Below are 19,398 nucleotides of genomic sequence, written 5' to 3' on the forward strand. Positions count from 1 at the left end.
TTTATAAATTCTCATAAATATAACATTTATACGGCTATCACATCACATTTAACACATTTTTATGCATTAATAAGAGATTGATGTTGAGTTACAAGTTGTAAGTTAAATGTTGTAGCGTCTATCAGCCAGTACTTTTATTCCCAATGGAGGCAGCGTGTCTGGAAAAATATTTGAAAAACTATCACTTTATACCATTTGGAAAGTCAAAAATTGTTCACCAATTTACTTTTCACAATTTTAAGCGTAATAACTATATTTTCAGCACTTTATTTTCGTTTTCAGTGAAATAAATTATAATAAGCCAGTTGCGCTTGGTGTTTCACAAAATATAAAATGACTCTTGTAACAATAGTGATGGCAAAATACTTTCATGCGAATAGTGATGGCAAAATACTATCACAGTTGGCGATTGTTGCAGTGTCACTTACGAGTCTGTGGTAGCGATGAGGATGAAATGGAACATTGAAATGCTGGCAGGGTAAATAATAACAATTTATTTTAGGAATATTTGGAACATATATTAACAATTTGTAAAAGCGATTAGCTGGTTTAAAATTTGAGTACACAGCCCTGTTTTTTTGTTGTAGACTTAAATAAATCTTTGCTACCGAAAATTTCGCTAGAGGTGCATACCGGCCTTCAAACTGAAAAGTTGTTGCATTTGAAAAACGCTCATCCTGTGTTTATTGGGTTAGCATTTTTTAAACGTTTGTGTTTATTGGGATTGTATTGAAGATATTGAGTACTCATTTAATTGTAACGAGTACTCAATAAATTAGTCAGTAACGAGTACTTGTAATGAAATACTCGTTACTTTCCCAACACTATATAGTAGAACTTGCTGAAATTACAGCCACCTCACCTTTTTGGCTGCATTGGTTTAGAGATTGTTAAAATGAAGATTATTATACTCATTGCAGTTTGTGCATTAATTTGCCAAACAAGTTGTGTAATGTTTCATCTGTCGCCAAATACACAAAAATGTTTGCAGGTAATGCTAAATTATTCGATTTATGGCCTTTAACAAAGTTTCTTAAATATTTATAGGAAGACATGCAAGCCAATCAACTAGTTATGGGCGAATACGAGGTTTCCGACGTACCAGGGCAAGTCATGGATTATATTGTAAGAAATGTGATTTTCACTAAAATTCATAAACAATTATAAAAATGTAATTATTAGGCACGCGATTCAAAAGGTCATATCTTGTCCCAGAAAGAGCATATAACAAAAGGAAAGTTTAGTTTCATGTCCGAAATTTATGATACTTATGAGATTTGCTTCATTTCAAAAGTGCCTCCACGTAAGTTATATTTTTCTAATGCCGAAAAATTATATATGATCTTTATGCTCTTTAGATCAAAGGGGAGTAGTCCAGGAAGTTTCGTTGATCACGAGAAAAGGTGTAGAAACGAAAAATTATGAGGGTGTAAGTTTGATAATAATAACTACAACAAACATTCTTTCAATTAAGTATTCATATTTTAGATCGCTGAAGCTTCAAAAATTAAACCATTAGAAGTTGACTTGAAAAGGTTGGAAGATTTGTCTGATTCCATTGTTCGTGATTTTGCTTTGATGCGTAAACGAGAGGAAGAAATGAGAGATACGAATGGTAAGCAAAAAATTGGCGTCCACAGAACATCTTAGTTAATACTTTTGTTTTTAATTGCAGAAAAAACTAACAGTAGAGTGCTGTTCTTCAGCATTTTCAGTATGTGCTGTCTCTTAGGCTTAGCAACATGGCAAGTTCTCTATCTTCGACGATATTTTAAGGCAAAGAAATTAATAGAATAGTGTTTTAGATACTTCAGTTCTTAAATAGCATTCATAAAATTCATTATATCGAAAAACAATGAAACAATAAAAATGAAGCAAATTCTAAGAGAAACAAGTATATACGGCCAGGCCGAATCTTATGTACCCTCCACCATGGATTGCGTAGAAACTTCTACGAAAGACTGTCATCCACAATCGAATTAATTGGGTTGTGGTATCTTAAAACTTCTTAACATCGTTTTCTAAATTGTTAGTATGTATAGGTAAGTCTACAAATAATTACGAATCGATATGGACTTTTGCACGGTACGTAGAGAGCCAGAATTGAAATATGGGGGTCGCTTATATGTGGGCTATATACAATTATGAACTTGATATGAACCAATTTTTGTGTGATTGGGGATCGATTTATCTGAGGGCTATATATAACTATAGACCGATATGGACCTAATTAGGCATGGTTGTTAACGGCCATATACTAGCACAATGTACCAAATATCAACTGACTCGGATGAAATTTGCTACTCCAAGTGGCTCCAAAACCAAATCTCGTGATCGGTGTATATGGGGGCTTTATTTGATTATGGAATGATATGGACCACTTTTGGCATGGTTGTTAAATATCATATGCTACCACCACGTACCAAATTTCAACCAGATCGGATAGATTTTGCTTCTCGGAAAGGCACCCTGGGTCAAATCTGGGGATCAAAATTTTATTTCTATAGAAAATTTTGTCAAAATTTTATTTCTATAGAAAAGGTCCACGTGGTATATATCAGACAAAAAATTTATGTATAGGTAAGTCACAAATAATTACGAATCGACATGGGCTTTTGCACAGTACGTAGAGAGCCAGAATTGCAATATGGGGGTCGCTTATATGGGGCTATATAGAATTATGAACTTGATATGGACCAATTTTTGTGTGATTGGGGATCGATTTATCTGAGGGCTATATATAACTATAGACCGATATGGACCTAGTTAGGCACGGTTGTTAACGGCCACATACTAGCACAATGTACCAAATTTAAACTGACTCGGATGAAATTTGCTCCTCCAAGAGGCTCCAAAACCAAATCTCGTGATCGGTTTATATGGGGGCTATATATGATTATGGACTGATATGGACCACTTTTGGCATGGTTGTTAAATATCATATGCTATCACCACGTACCAAATTTCAACCAGATCGGATAGATTTTGCTTCTCCAAAAGACACTGGAGGTCAAATCTGGGGACCGGTTTATATGGGGGCTATATATAATTATAGACTGATATGAACCAATTCCTGCATGGTTGTTGGATACCATATACTATCATCACGTACCAAATTTCAACCGAATCGGATGAATTTTGCTCCTCCAAACTTGGCACAAGTAGTTGTTATTGATGTAGGTCGGATGGTATTGCAAATGGGTCATATCGGTCCACTTTTACGTATAGCCCCCATATAAACGGACCCCCAAATTTGGCTTGCGGGGACTCTAAGAGAAGCAAATTTCATCCGATCCAGCTGAAATTTGGTACATGGTTTCAGCATATGATCTCTAACAACCATGCAAAAATTGGTCCACATCGGTCCATAATTATATATAGCCCCCATATAAACTGATCCCCCGATTTGGCTTGCGGAGCCTCTAAGAGAACCAAATTTCATCTGAAATTTGGTACATGGTGTAAGTAAAGGGTGATTCTTTTGAGGTTAGGATTTTCATGCATTAGTATTTGACAGATCACGTGGGATTTCAGACATGGTGTCAAAGAGAAAGATGCTCAGTATGCTTTGACATTTCATCATGAATAGACTTACTAACGAGCAACGCTTGCAAATCATTGAATTTTATTACCAAAATCAGTGGCAGAAAATCCGCTTTTTTATCGACAAATTTTGTTCAGCGATGAGGCTCATTTCTGGTTGAATGGCTACGTAAATAAGCAAAATTGCCGCATTTGGAGTGAAGAGCAACCAGAAGCCGTTCAAGAACTGCCCATGCATCCCGAAAAATGCACTGTTTGGTGTGGTTTGTACGCTGGTGGAATCATTGGACCGTATTTTTTCAAAGATGCTGTTGGACGCAACGTTACGGTGAATGGCGATCGCTATCGTTCGATGCTAACAAACTTTTTGTTGCCAAAAATGGAAGAACTGAACTTGGTTGACATGTGGTTTCAACAAGATGGCGCTACATGCCACACAGCTCGCGATTCTATGGCCATTTTGATGGAAAACTTCGGAGAACAATTCATCTCAAGAAATGGACCGGTAAGTTGGCCACCAAGATCATGCGATTTGACGCCTTTAGACTATTTTTTGTGGGGCTACGTCAAGTCTAAAGTCTACAGAAATAAGCCAGCAACTATTCCAGCTTTGGAAGACAACATTTCCGAAGAAATTCGGGCTATTCCGGCCGAAATGCTCGAAAAAGTTGCCCAAAATTGGACTTTCCGAATGGACCACCTAAGACGCAGCCGCGGTCAACATTTAAATGAAATTATCTTCAAAAAGTAAATGTCATGGACCAATCTAACGTTTCAAATAAAGAACCAAATTTTATGCGTTTTTTTTATGCGTTTTTTTTTTAAAAAAAGTTATCAAGCTCTTAAAAAATCACCCTTTATATGGTATCTAACACCTATGCAAAAATTGGTCCACATCGGTTAATAATTCAATGATTAAAACCGCTATATTCATCGTAATTAAAGGAATAGGAAAAACAATTAGGTAATATGGGGAAAATTTTAAAAATTTGAAGCAGAACAAAAAGTGAAGCAGATTTTTGGAAGAAGGAGTGACGAAGTAAATTTTGTGAAAATGAAGCAAAATACTTCGATTGAAGTAGTAGCGGCAGCACTGTAGCCCATACAAATGTTCAGTGTTGCCAACTCCCCAAGGCCAAAAAGCACCACAAAAAAATATTATAAATTCTAACATACCACCTTCCACCACAAAATCGGAAATTAAATGCTCTACTACTAAAAAAAAAAAAAAAAAAAAAAAAAAAAAAAAAAAACTTCTGAAGATGTTTTATAGAACTTTTGTGAATTGAATTTCAAGAAGTTAAGGTGGGTATTAAGATCGAGTTTAGCCGCTAAAATATAAAATAGTCAATTTTTCACAATTACTTTTCTTTAATAAATTATTTTAAGGAATACAAACTTTGTGAAAATTTGTTTTTGGCTATCATCCAGTATCCCCATCAAGTTATAATAAAATTTGCAGCAAATATGCATAATTTTATGCCCATTTGTACTGAGACAGTTTTCACTTTAGCGGCAAAACTCAAACTTAGTACTCACCATTATGAACCGCTATTCAAGTATACACCTTGATCAGTTTTAATGCTTTCGTCCAATTCATTTTGATCAGTGATGTTTTTCAACTTTCAAAATATTAATATATGGAAGGAGTTTATTGCTTATTTCAGTTGTGCGTGCTTTTGTGAATTTAATACAAACGTTTTTAATTACATATTTACCAAATTCAAAAATTCGACACTCATCGCTCTACTTTCCTACAGAATACCCTAAATAACAATATTAATTAAAAAATAATCAATACCAACTTCATAACAATCAAATTCTATATTTGGCAATACATTGGAGTTTCTTCGGCTCTTGAAAGTCTAGTCAAAATTTTTGTATCAATTAAACTTAATACTGTTCAAAATAAAAAAAGCACCAAAAGCACTAAATGAAAATGCCAGAAAGCACCAAGTTGGTGCTTTTTTTGAAAAGGCACTAAAAATGCAATTTGGTGCTTTTTAGAAATCAAAAAGCACTAAATTTGGTGCTAAAAGCACCAAATTGGCAACACTGCAAATGTTGCATCCAGTGCAAAAAGAAAACAGCCCTATTGAGTACTCATTTGATAGTGCCGAGTACACAAAAAACAGTCAGTAACGAGTAGTTGTAATCAAATACTCGTTACTTTCTAAACACTATTAACCAGTTGAGTCAGTGTTTATTGTTTTGAAGAACTGGGATCGTAGGTGAAGATTTCAAATACCAGTGATAGTAAAACAAGAACTCAAATGGCGTACATGAACCAATCCCAAATGCCTGACCGACAATTCCTTTGGGATGTGTTTTCACGGTATTAAAATATGATATATAAGTGCAGTTTCCGGTGTTGGATATCACGGTTTATACTTACTTTGGCACAAGTCATAATGGTCCAATTTGTGACAGGGCCTAAATTTTTTGATTTTAGGCCATATTTTTCGGAGTTACATGCCTTCATAACAGTTTATATTGCATTTGGTATTCATCGAACAAACCGCACCCAAATGTAATTGTTTGGTAATATATCACAGAGTTCAAATAATTGACGCATGGACCCGGGATTCTTATTGACATTGCGATTTCAATAAAACAAAAAGTTTTAAAAGACCAGTATCGAAAGTCCACCCTCTGCACATAACTTGGACTCATTCAAAAGGATCAACCTTGGAAGGTCTCCATAAAACAGCCTTGGGCAAACTCTGTAGAGTCTGATTCAGGTTAGTTTGATTTGGGTTAAGATACAGAAATTAAGTACGTATATGGTTTTCGTTTAAAAAAAATTGAATAGAATAAAGTAACACATTCGTCCTCTTCGGCGTCACGATTAGAACTGACTAAATGAGTTGCGAACTAGAAATCATGGGCATCAGGCCTTCATCGTCATCAGTATCATCTGACCACGGCTTCATATACTCTGCACACGTCGTTGTCTGGTTGGGACCATCGCTTTTCCCGCACTTGACCACATCATAAGTGTCTTTCGGCTTGACTTTGACCATGGGCCCAAAAACTTCGGACGAAGCTTCAAACCACCTCCAAGTTGTGTCCTTTTTATGGCGACAAGTTCACCAATTTTGTACTACGACGTAATTTGTAGTTTAGTCTATTCTCTGATTGTATCTCCAAAATCTGTTGTTTGGCTGCAAGGCTATTTGGTCGCGATTGTCATTATGAAGACATAAATTCTTGCTCTAAAAGTTCCTTGAGCCTAAAATCTTTTCTACGCATTTGGGTACCAATCAAAATCTCAAACGGAGTTGTACCAACACTTCGATTATATGTGGAATTAATTTTACGTTGTTCGTTTCCGACATATTTATACCACTTTGTTGGGTCCTCCAGACTCAGTTTTGATTACACCGCCACGATTACGCTATTTAGTCGTTTTATTTGGCCATTGGCTCTGTGCAAACCTGTTGTTATTTTCATAACATAAGATTTATGCCTTCGTCGTTACATAGATTCTGAAATCTTCGCATGCTGATGGTATGATGTTATTTGGATTTCCAAAGATTAAACTTTGTTGTTGTAGTTGGGTTATAGCATCTTTCGCCGATGTGGTTTTGTTAGAATATAACCAACAATACTTAGTGAAAGCGTCGATAACTGCAAAAATATGATTGTACATCTTATACTAGATATGGTATACAGTTGGATATCACCCTTTAAATTTTCTCGTCTAACTTAGGGATGTAATAATCCTTTCGAAGAAGCTCTTTGGTACTCTTCGTTGAAAAATGGCCTCGTTCATGAGCATTCTTGATTAAAGCAATTTGAATCCCTTTAGGCACCTCCAGCATTTCTTCGTCATCAATAATCTTGTACAATACACCACCTTTTAAGATGTAGCCGTCATATTCGTTTTTGTTGCGCAGTATATGCCTTATTGCCATTAAGTCGTCATCTTTTTGTTGGAGTTGTTCTATCTAAAGGTCTGCACAAGCATATATGAATTTGCAAATTTCAAAATGTTCTGAAACATGAATAGAACTTTCAAAACATAGCAAAACTTTCAAACATCAAATAAAACAAATATCAGAACATAACCTGCGCTTGCATGGTTGCAAACGAACGATGTTTTGAAGGTTCTATTCGAAACCAAGCATCAAAGTTTCAAGCATTATAGAACCTGTATGCATGTTCTAAAGTGCTTGCAACAAGTTGTTATGCTTTCAACATCTTCTGAACAGAGCTGAAAGATTAAATGGTGGGATAGTTGGTGCGTAGTCATTAAACTGTGTGTGTGTGCAAGGAGAGTTTGTAAGCCATGGATTCCCCGAACGTAAGTTTTTTTTGCATTAAAGGCGGTACTAAGTTTACCATTAATTTTGCGATGCCATTTTCTTTCATGCTATTTTAGATTTTCCAAATAATTACGCAATTTTATATTATTTTTGCACTTTTATTTGCGGTTTTGTGAAACATAAGCTTAGTACCGCCTGTTTATATATAAAATATCACATGGATTTTAAAAATAGTTAAAAGTTAAGCTGTAAAATATTTGGCGACACCAGCGACAAGTACCTCTTCAGAGAGAGTTTTTTCCCAAGCCCGTTATCTTATTTCTGAAAAACGAACGAAAATAGCAACGTCATATGTCACAATTAATCAAATAATATTTTTGCACGAAAACTTAAGAGATTTCGATATCTCAAATAATGAAGTACCTTAATTTCTTTTAATGAAACCATGAAATGGTATTTTATTTTCCTTTATTTTAAATGAAATAACTAATGAACATAAACCGATAGCTATAATTGCTACTGCTTGATTTTAATTTTATTTATTGTAATTTTCATTATAATAAACCTATAAATAAAATAAAAAAATCTTTTGTGTTAAAATTGAAAGTCAATGTAATTTATTTTCATTTTCAATCCCAAAAGTTCGACTCTAGAAATAAACAAAAAACAATATGAAATAACAAGACAATACGCAAGGCTAAACCAAGCTTCGTAGTTACTATATTGTACAAAAATTACACTAGTTTACATAAAAAAAATCATGTACACTTGTTGAAAATCAACTTTTATTATGTGTTTTGAGCTGCTGAATTCGAAAAAATTACTTACGTTAGAGAATAATGAAGAGAAAAAATTTTCTTTTTAAATGGTTTATACTTTTCTGTCGGAAAAGGTCCATTGTAAAATATGATTTTTATTTGAAAATTTTGACTTTTCGCATTGATATTTTTGAACCATTTAACTTATCACAGATCCAATTACAAACGATTATTCATCATCTTATTACCTTTCATTTAAGTACTAACAACGTTATAATCGTACATTTCTAACTCGAGATATATTGTGTTTAGTGAAAAAAGAGCGAAAATGTAAAAATAACGGGATTTCTCAAAAACTGTTTCATAAAAAATTTTAAAAATTTTTTTTCGAATTCAGCAGCTCAAAATAAATAAGAAAAGTTGATTTTCATCAAGTGTACATTTTGAGTGGAAACTAGTGTTATTGAAGTAATTACTGCCTAAGGCTTCTATATTTTTTCTCAAAATTAAATCACACCACTGTGCTGTGCTGCTTGAGGTTCTGTAGAGCATGCATAACTCACGCAAAATATTTTTAACCCAAGTAACAACATGTTCTATGTAACATGGATTTGATATTTGTTATGCTTGGTTTGGTTTCGACTGCCTTTTGTTGTGCTTGTGTTTTCAAGCGATGCTGCCGTCGAACGATGTATTTGTTCGGTTTGTTTAGCGAAGCGCTGATGTTCTGCATGTTCTATAAAAATCCAAGTCATTTGAAATCGCTTTCAAGCATACTTGTGCAGACCTTTAGTTCTATCTTGGATGTTAGGCTGTCTTCAGCGACAATCATGATTGGGGTTCGACTTAGGGCGTCGTGACGTGACGCATTTGCTTACCTGGTCTGTGCTCGACAAAATAATCATACTCCTGAAGAACTATAATTCATCGTGCCACCCTGGGGGCTAATCACGTCATTCGATATCGAGAACTTTTGATCGATATCTAAATTTTTCGGATCACGGGAGTTGAGATCGAGTTTTTTTGATCGACAATTTTTTTCGATTGGTAAATTGCAATCGTAAAACATTTTTCACTTGTTTTTTACATTGTTTTCGCCATACAGGAATAGTAAATATATTAGTTTTAGTTCGAATTGTTGCTAATTTGTAGTAAATTTACATATAATGAACATATTTTGAATATGTAGGACTAATGCAATTCCAATAAAAATTAAACAAAACTTGGTCATAGTCGAGTTCGGGAGCGAGCATCCTAGCTTGGCAAAGAACCATATATAAAGTGCACATGCTAGATCGATATCCAAGAGATTGTGATCAACCAATTACCGTATCATTCCGTGACAAAATAACGCATCTGGGCCACCTTGTAAGAATAGTGAATGATGAAGGCTTCTACTGGCAAACAGTTTTAAGACGGCAAACAATTGTAAAGCGATAGAATTGACGTTGACATGCCAACAAAAATTATTTTCCATTTGAACGCCTCCTTCGTCAACCGAAATCGTCCATTGAGCCTAACAGAGCACACCATTTCAAACCATGTACTTACACCAATAACAATGTGCACTTTTATTCCTTATTTGTCGCCGAATTATTTTATCATCTCATCCTCCAATTGGGAAGGAATTCGGAGGAATGTAAAAAGAGATATGGGCCCATAAGAAATAATGCAATTCAATTTACTTTTTACTTTGAAATCTTCAAAACATGTTTTTTTCTACATTCTATTTTGTGCCGCTAACATAATTTTGTCATTTCATTTTGTTCTGCTTCGTTTTTTGCTGTTGGCAATCCTAGAGAAATTGCATCAAATTTCGATCGAATGCTGTGATCCAAACTTTTAATCCTATCGACAATTTTTTCGATACGATTATGAATTCGATATCGAAAGCCATGATTAGCCCCCTGGTCGGAACATCTTTCTTCTCTCTATAGTCTTCGTTAGAGTGTTACAGTCAGTAACTAATTTGAACCGCATGCCAATCTGGGGGCTAATCACGGCATTCGATATCGAAAACTTTTGATCGAAATCTCAATTTTTCGGATCACGGGAGTCGATATCGACTTATTTTTGAAGAGGACCTAGGCGTATCCGAAGGACACATTATCATAGAATGGACTCATTCCAGCCGGAGCGAGACAGACACGAAGAGGAAGATGGAAAGAAGTTTGAGGAACCGCAATGGACCAACTATGGTCTAAGTGGACACAAATCCGCTAGTTCGGATTTCGAATTCGCAAAACGCAAAATGTTGCGTTTTGCGAATTCGTAAACCGGACATGGGGATTTATTCTATTTGAACGCCTCCTTAATCAGCCGAAATCGTTAATTGAGCCTGCAAAAAGGTGACTTTCTAACAGCGCACACCATTGCAAACCCATGTACTTACATACTTATCTATGTACAAACTTAGGTTAGGTTAGGTTAAAGTGGCAGCCCGATTAAATTTCAGGCTCACTTAGACTATTCAGTCCATTGTGATACCACATTTAACTAAAAGTACCTATTACATATGGGCACTTCTAGTCTTAACCACTGAACCTTCTCTATTATTTACTTTTGTGGAACCAACCAGATTGCTCCAAAAACTTTAACAAACTGCTTAAGTTAACGTTTTCCAGGTCAGCCAGTAATCTAAAGCTATATGCTCCTAAAATTCGCTTACGCCTTACACAAAAATCAGGACACTCACACAAGAGGTGTTTAATTGATTCCTTTTCCTCCACATCATGACAGCTTATACATTATACTTCGCACCTATAGTTTTTGTAAATTCGCCTATCAGGCAGCGACCCGTTATAGCAGATATCAGGAGTGCTATCTGACGCATGAGAACACTAGCATATCTAGAGTCCAAGGATTTTATTGCAGGTTGACTGTCTGAGTATATATTAATGCCAATATTTGTTGGAACATTACTTCTCAGCCAATTCACCACCTATCTTATTGCCAATATTTCAGCCTGAAAAACACTGCAGTGATTAGGTAATGTTTTCGCTATTCGAATTTCCAGATCTTTAGAATATACTCCCAACCCCACTTGTCCATTCAATTTGGAGCCATCAGTATAGAAATCTATATATCTTTTATTCCCCGGGGTCTGTGTACACCACGCCTCACTGTTGGGAATTGGATTTTCAAACTTTTTGTCGAAAAGTGGTTTTGCCAGGGTGTAATCCACTACGTTAGGCACATCTGGCATTACTTTGAGGACCGAACTATGACCGTACATTTTTTTCCGACCACAGCGATAGCTCGCGCAACCGCACAGCCGTTGTTGCAGATGACTGTTTGGGGCCAAAATGTCTAAAGGCCATAGATGTAGCATGACATTAAGGGGTCTGTTCCTGTCTTACTAAATGCGCCTGAGATACATAAGCTCGCAATACGCTGAACTTTATCTAAACAAGTCGGTTTCTGAAGTGCCGGCCCCCAGACTACAACACCATATAGCATTATAGGTCTAACTACTGCCGTGTATAGCCAATGCACAATTTTTGGTCTTAGTCCCCACTTTTTCCCTATTGCCTTTTTGCACGAGTACAAAGCTACCGTGTCTTTTCTCGCCCTCTCTTCAATATTAAGCCTAAAATTCAGCTTCCTGTCCAAAATAACGCCAAGGTATTTTGCACACTCACCAAAGGGAATTTCAGTATCCCCTAAGGAAATGGGCCTAACCGTGAGAGTTTTGCGATCTTTGCAGTACATGACTAGTTCTGTCTTTGCTGGATTTACACCAAGACCATTATCTTTCGCCCATTTCTCAGTCATCCGGAGAGCTCTCTGTATAATATCTCTGATTGTGGATGGGAATTTTCCCCTGACTGCTAGCGCCACATCATCTGCGTATGCCACCACTTTTATCCTTTCTTTTTCTAGGGAAACCAGAAGGTTGTTTATAGCAATATTCCAAAGAAGAGGTGATAGAACTCCCCTTTGGGGATTGCCTCTGTTCACATACCTTTGTATGCTTGCCCTAGTGTGGCTGAAATACGTCTCTTCATTAGAAGTTCGTCTAACAGCCTAAGTATACCTGGATCAACATTCAGAGTTGTCAGTCCATTTAATATCGAGCTCGGATGGACATTATTGAACGCCCCTTCGATGTCTAGAAACGCCACGATTGTGTATTCTTTGACAGATAGTGAGCTTTCAATAAAGCTGACTAGTTCATGCAATGCGGTCTCAGTGGACCTGCCCTTCGAGTATGCATGCTGTGGTTTCGAGAGCAAACTTGAATCCACGCTAGTTCTAAGATACATGTCTATCATCCTCTCCAGGGTCTTAAGTAGGAATGAGGATAAGCTGATTGGTCGGAAATCCTTCGCACTCGATTGAGAGGCTTTTCCTGCTTTAGGTATGAAGACGACTTTTGTTTCCCTCCACTTTTCTGGAATATATGCTAAGTTTACACATCGTTTATATAACACCGTCAACCAGGGGATAATTCTTTCAGCCACTGTCTGTAACTCCGCCGGAGTAATTCCATCAGGTCCGGGGGATTTGAATGGTCCAAAGCTATGTAAAGCCCATTTTATTCTTGATTCCGACACAATTTCCTCGATAGGAAATGATCGCTGAGCCTCTGTTACACCGCCGGAACATGGTTCAACCGTCTGATTTCCAGGGAAATGTGTGTCCAAAAGTACCTCCCTCCGATGTTTTAATGAAACCTGGAGCGGTGTTAGTGGATGCTAGTACCTTCCGTAGTCTGGAAGTCTCTGACTTATTCTCAATACTGCTACAGTAATCATCCCAAGAGTTTTGTTCTCAGTTCTCGTTTATATGCTCTCAGATTCATCTTGTAAGTATCCCAATCCTCCGGAGCTCTTGTGGACTTTGCTTTGTTAAAGAGCTTCGTGCAGGATTTCCTCATATTACTTAACTCCGTAGTCCACCATGGCGGCCGAGTTTTTCTCCTTGGCTTTCCTCTAGGGCAATCAGCTTTCAGTGAAATGAAATCCGCTCCACAGCGTGTTCGATATCTTGCACAGTGCTCATATTTGTCTCCGGCATTTCCGGTATCATCAAATTGAACGATTCCCTATACCTATTCCAATCAGCTTTCCTAACATTTGGCGGAAATATGGTCTTTGAAGTACGAACAGCCAATCTGAAACTGATGTAGCGATGATCTGAGAAGTTATGTTCCCTCAAAACTTGCCACTCAGATATCTTATCATTCAGTTCCGGAGAGGTCAACGTGACGTCCAAAACCTCTTGTATGTTGCTGGTTGTTGTTGTTGTAGCCCCTGGGAAAGTTGCATGTAGAACAAAAGACAAAACAAAGGAAAAGACAAAACAAAACAATTATTTAGGATTTGACATTGAGGCGTCAACATCCAGCTCGAGGAAGCGAGCTACTGGATGAGTCCAAAGTGAAGTAGGACATTCGAAGAGATGCCTCGTGATATGAGGCGAATGTCCACAATTCGGGCAGACATCCTGAATTGCCGGGTTCAGAATGGAGAGGTAACTATTTAGATACCTAGAGATCCCCGATCTTAGCTGGGATAGCACCGACCTGGTTTCTCTAGGAAGCCGTCTCTCATCGTCGCTGATTGGTGGTGGTCTCCCACCCAGTACAACACTGCACTGGTAGGAGTCTATTGCATTCTGAACCGCTGCCGTGTGCACTGCCCTCAGTGCCGTCCTTATTCCCTCATCACTGTCATCGCCGATCACGTGTACCATTGACTGTAAGTCTCTCCTAAAATCAAACCGAATGGGTCTGACCCTTTCGGTCGTTGCCCTCCTGGATGTGGCATGGTTTGGGTGGTTCACACTCCTGCACTTTTTCAGGTGCTGTTGGGTGAGGAGGGTACAGTGTTGCCTCACCGATAGCATTTTGGCCTCATGCTGCAGATGCTGTTCTGGAGTTTTAGAGTGACATCCAGTTGCAATCCGCAACGCAGTATTTTGCACCGTCTGAAGATTCCTCCTTTGGGTATCGCAAATACTGGGAGTCCAAACGGGGGCCGCGTAATCGATAAGGGGACGACCAATAGACTCATAAGTCTTTTGTATCGTCTCTTTATCTTTCCCCCAGGTGCTACCAGCCAATGCCTTCAGGATCTTATTTCTGCTTCCAACCTTCTTAGCTACCACTTCCGCATGTTTACCAAAGAGGAACAGGCTATCAAACGTCACACCAAGAACCTTGGGGTTCTTGGATGTGGGGATACTCTGGCCACGAATGTGGATATCGAGTTCCATGTTCACCTCTTTGGTTCACGATGTGAAAATGGTCGCTGTCGATTTGGGGGCAGAAAGTTTCAGATTCCTGTCGACAAAGAAGTCCCTAAGTGCAGGTAGGTAACCATTAATCCTCATCTCAAGCTCCCTTATGTCTCTACCTGTTGTTACTATGGAACAGTCGTCCGCATAGGTTATCAGGTGGACATTTGGTGGTGGTAGGGGAGCTCCAGCCACGTAAAAATTGAAGAGGAGGGGGGACAATACACCGCCTTGAGGTACGCCCTGTTTGTTTCTCCTGAGCGTTGATCCTTTTCCTCTAAATTCCACGTAGGACTGTCTGCCAGCCATATAGTTCGCCAACCATCTCTTGAGATTATTGGGAAGGGTGGTTCCCAAGATATCTCCCAAGAGCGTGGTATGGTTCACCGTATCAAACGCCTTAGACAAGTCCAGCGCTACGAGAATTGAACGCTTATGCGGCCTCTTACTATTCAGTCCCTCTGCAATGTTGGCTGTTAATTCACACAGCGCAGTGGTTGTACTCCTGCCCGAGCGAAAACCATGCTGATGTTCTGCCAACATTAGATGTTCTGTGAAGTAGGGCAGTAAAATAGCTTCCAGAATCTTCGTTACGGGGGATAGAAGAGTAATTGGTCGATACGAGTCTCCAAGGTGTGCCTGTTTCCCTGGTTTCAGAACGGGAACAACCTTCCCTATTTTCCAGATGTCTGGTATTTCAAGGGTGCTGAGACAGACATTGAAGGTGTGGGTCAGATATCTAACACCATTCTCTCCAATGTGTTTCAACATCCTCGTAGCCAGGCCATCTGGGCCAACTGCTGTGGAGCTCTTGGCGGCTCTTATCGCCCGGAGAACATTCTCCTGACTGATGACCATAGGGGGGTTGTCCTGTCTGAGTGCACGGAAGACTCGCCTTTGCTTCCTGCTTGCACGATCAACTGTATTGGGGTGTTCGACAAATTTTCTGCAGAAAGCATTCGCTACACGTGTGTCGTCTTTCGGAGTTTGCCCCCCAAACGTTATAGAGATGTTATCTTTACGTTTGGTAAAGATAACATCTCTATACGATCTCCTTAGCGAGACTCGGGATCCTGGGGTCAGCTGGATCTACTTTCCGGATCTCGTCCCTCTTATCTGCCAACCTTGATGCTTCCATGGGGAAATTCGGACGGATGTCGGGGATCCGGCCCGCTGGTATGCATCTTTTACACGCCCTATTCAAAACATCCCTGAAGAATTTCTCTCCAGCCGGCGCTGACGTTGGTAGTGGGGCAGTGGCAAACTCGTACTCGGTTAGCGAGGTAAATAGCTCCCAATTAGCTTTACCAAAGTTCATAAACGTCTTCTTCTCTGGAATTACGGTGTCTGTCCCTAAGTCAATGTACACCGTGATCGGGAGGTGGTCGGAGTTCATGGCTATGTCTACATGCCACGTGGTCTGAGTCACGAGATCAGAGCTAACCATGGTGACCTCAGGGGAGCTTCGGCATGTGGCCGTTATGCGAGTCGGGTGGTTCTCATTTACCACACAGAAATCTGTGTCATCCACCTGATCCGCAATCAATTCTCCTCTGGCGTCACATTCAAGCTCTGAGTACCAGCTGTCATGATGTGCATTCAGGTCGCCTAACAGGATAGTGTGCGCAGTGTTGAGGTGGGGCCTCAGCATTGGCTTGTATCCTGTCTGGCAAGCTGAATCGGGAGGAATATATACGTTTAGAATACATATGTCTTCCTCCCCCACCGTGACAGTTATCCCCTGTATCTCCAAATGGGGATCGGTCGTGGTCAGTGGCATTGGTCTGTATCTCACGGAATCATGGACAATGAAAGCTATTCCCCCTCCGGCATTCCTTTCTCTGTCTTGCCTGATCACAGAGTAGCAGGATGATCTCGTGAGACCATTCCTGCTGGAGAGTTTAGTCTCCAGGAGCGCGGATATGAGAATACCCTTCTTGTCCATGAAGTCCGTGATTTCAGTAATCTTCCTTGTCAGCCCATTACAATTCCACTGTAGGATCTTGAGCCCACTCAACTGGTTCCTATCAGTGGACGGGACAGTCCGAATTATTGAATGTGCTGGCAGGGAAGGGTCAACTGTAGTCTGTCGGGATGGATGGCTATTGTTAGAGGTATGGGGTTGCTGAAATTGTTGGATTCTCCGGCAGCAGGTACCAACAAAGTCAGGGGTATACTGGTCCGAATTTCTGAGGCCTGAGCATCTCAGATGTGTCGAGGTCTTGCAGATGGAACACCTAACCGGTTTAGCTGCCTTGGTGAGTCTCTTTCTGCAAGCCTGACATGTCTCTTGACCAGATATACTGTGGTTCACGGACTGACTCGGACTTGGTGCTTGTGAAATAATTGTTGTTGTGTGTGATAATGTGGGGGGATGGGTCATGATCAATGGTGTGGGATCCGCAGTCACATCGTGAGAAGGTCTCGCCGTTGTGACTACAGGAGGGGGCGACACAGGGGGCAGGCGCACACAGGTGTGACACTTGAAGGTAGGATTGTAATCTCCTACATTCTTGAGTCCCGAGCAACGCAGGTGTACCCAGTTGTGACATTCGCTGCACATCACGGAGTAACCTCCGCGCGTGACCTGCCGCGAACAGACTGGACACACATACTTCACTGGCCCTGGATTGCTCTCAATGTCGCCAGCACAAAGGAGAAGTATTCTGAGCAGACTGGCTGGCAGACTCTGCCCAGGAAGGAAAAAGGGATGGGGAAAAGGATGGGATGTGGGATAGGATTTGGGAAAGGGATGACAAAGGGATTTTTGTACCTACATGTATTTGTATTCCCGTGGGGGGGTTGCAGTCCTTGGACAGGGAGGGTTTCCCTGTGTCGACCCCGGTGTGTAGGACCGACTGCAGTGAGGGTCGTATGTTGCTGGTGACGAAGGTTGGTGCATCTCCCTTATTGCAAACTACCAGGTTAGTACGCAAAATAAACTCTATTAGCGACTCTCCCCTTGCATTAGTATCACTACTTCCCCAAATACTATGATGTGCATTTGCATCGCATCCCATAATGAGTTTTGTCTTTGTTTTTAGTGACTCCTCAACTAAGGTTTTAACGGCACAGGGTGGCATCTCCATATCATGTCCCATGTAGACCGAAGATACCCAATATTTGCATGTGTATATCTCTAGACTGGCTACGACAGTGTCTGCATTGCTCAATGAAGGAAGCAGGAACAAGTTCAGTTCGTTCTTAGCAATTATACATGCTCGATTTATATCGTTACCGGTATTATGCAAAAGTTTGAAACCCGGAGTGCTTAATTCACAGATCTTGTTCTTATATATGTATGGTTCCTGAATAAGAACTATATCTACGTATCCTTTCATCAGGAGAACTTCTAAAGCAGCACAAGCGGCCTAACAATGGTGAAGATTTATCTGGAGGAACCGTAGAACCATCCAAATTTTCAACCACCGTCACATCAGCCGCTTCAATTGAGTCATCAAGGGCTTCCTCTTCACAGATCTCGGTGACTCTCGCAACAATCCTCGGTTCAGCTTTGGCGAGTCTTGAGCCTGTAGAAACTTCCCGCATATGATTTTCGCCATAGTCTGCAGGTTTTATGTCTCCTTCGGCTTCGCTAGGAGATTTTTTCACTGCTGACTCTACCAGAGGCTTGTCCGTTTCGGAATCCTTTGGCTGATCGCTTTTGTATACCTTCATATGGATATCATGAAAGCCATAACTTACGCGTCCTTGGGTCTGGGCTAGATGTGGCAGCGACTCTATGTTTAATATAAACACCGCATGTCGTCTTGGTCCATCCACCTCATCCAAACGACCAACCTTCCAATCGGCGGTTGGAAGATCTGGGTTACATTCTTTTAGTCTCTCTAGTATTGACTCAGGATCAGGAGGGTTTGCCGGCATCCATGCATGTGCTCTAGGTTTAGCCGGTATGTCTTTTTTATCGACTAACTCCAAAGCGGCTCCTTCCCAAACTTCACCAATTAGCATCAATGCAGCTTTAAAGCAATCTATAGACCTCTGGTCCGCAAAAGCTATTAACTTATATCGTCCTTGATACCATCCAGCATCTTGCCGTCGAGGACTTGGTCCGGGAAACTTTTTTCGCACCTCTGAGTAGACACCAGACATCGCGTTCTCAATTTCCCCCCATTTTTGCCTTGGAATCATACCGTCCAATGCTCCTTTATTAATAATAGCCATCACAAGGCTGTCTTTTGCAACTGAGGCAAACGATCTTTGATCCCGTTTAGAGGATGGCAGCTCATCCGGTGATCGTTCCCTTTTTCCAGCTTCAAGAATTCCTTGAGCCCATTTTAAGGAATCGCATTGCTTAGCTGACAACGTGCTTGGTTTGACTGATCCTAATTTCTTTAGGATAAACAAAGCATTTCTTCGTTCCTTGAATCTCTTTCGAGAGGGATTGCCTCCTTTTGATGTCGTCACCTTAGAAAAGGTTCGACTTGCCAAAGTGTCACCGCCAGTCGACCCGTCTACAGGTCGACTAATTGGGTCTGACTCTTGGTCGCTGCCCAAATTTATAACTTCAGTCGTAACCCGTCCGCTGGGCCCTGAAGTTAGCAACCCAGTGGATGACTTTGAATTTC

At 39.9% G+C, this 19,398-nt stretch overlaps 2 protein-coding genes across 2 annotated transcripts in view; both read left to right on the forward strand.

Moving 5' to 3' along the window:
• Positions 1-820: 820 nt before the first annotated feature.
• On the forward strand, positions 821-1,897 carry bai (Transmembrane emp24 domain-containing protein bai). The gene is made up of 6 exons (XM_075291071.1): positions 821-991; positions 1,048-1,125; positions 1,183-1,303; positions 1,359-1,429; positions 1,489-1,615; positions 1,676-1,897. The coding sequence occupies exons 1-6, from the start codon at positions 896-898 to the stop codon at positions 1,795-1,797; spliced, it is 615 nt and encodes a 204-aa protein (XP_075147186.1). The 5' UTR covers positions 821-895; the 3' UTR covers positions 1,798-1,897.
• A 3,821-nt stretch (positions 1,898-5,718) lies between these two features.
• Positions 5,719-19,398, forward strand: part of Alg-2 (Apoptosis-linked gene-2) — a 79,412-nt gene continuing 65,732 nt past the window's right edge. Inside the window, exon 1 of the mRNA XM_075291081.1 lies at positions 5,719-5,878. Coding sequence (XP_075147196.1) covers positions 5,817-5,878 — 62 coding nt within the window. The 5' untranslated portion in view covers positions 5,719-5,816. The remainder of the gene's footprint in view (positions 5,879-19,398) is intronic.

This window comes from Haematobia irritans, chromosome 1 (assembly GCF_050003625.1).
Source record: "Haematobia irritans isolate KBUSLIRL chromosome 1, ASM5000362v1, whole genome shotgun sequence".
NCBI lineage: Eukaryota > Metazoa > Arthropoda > Insecta > Diptera > Muscidae > Haematobia > Haematobia irritans.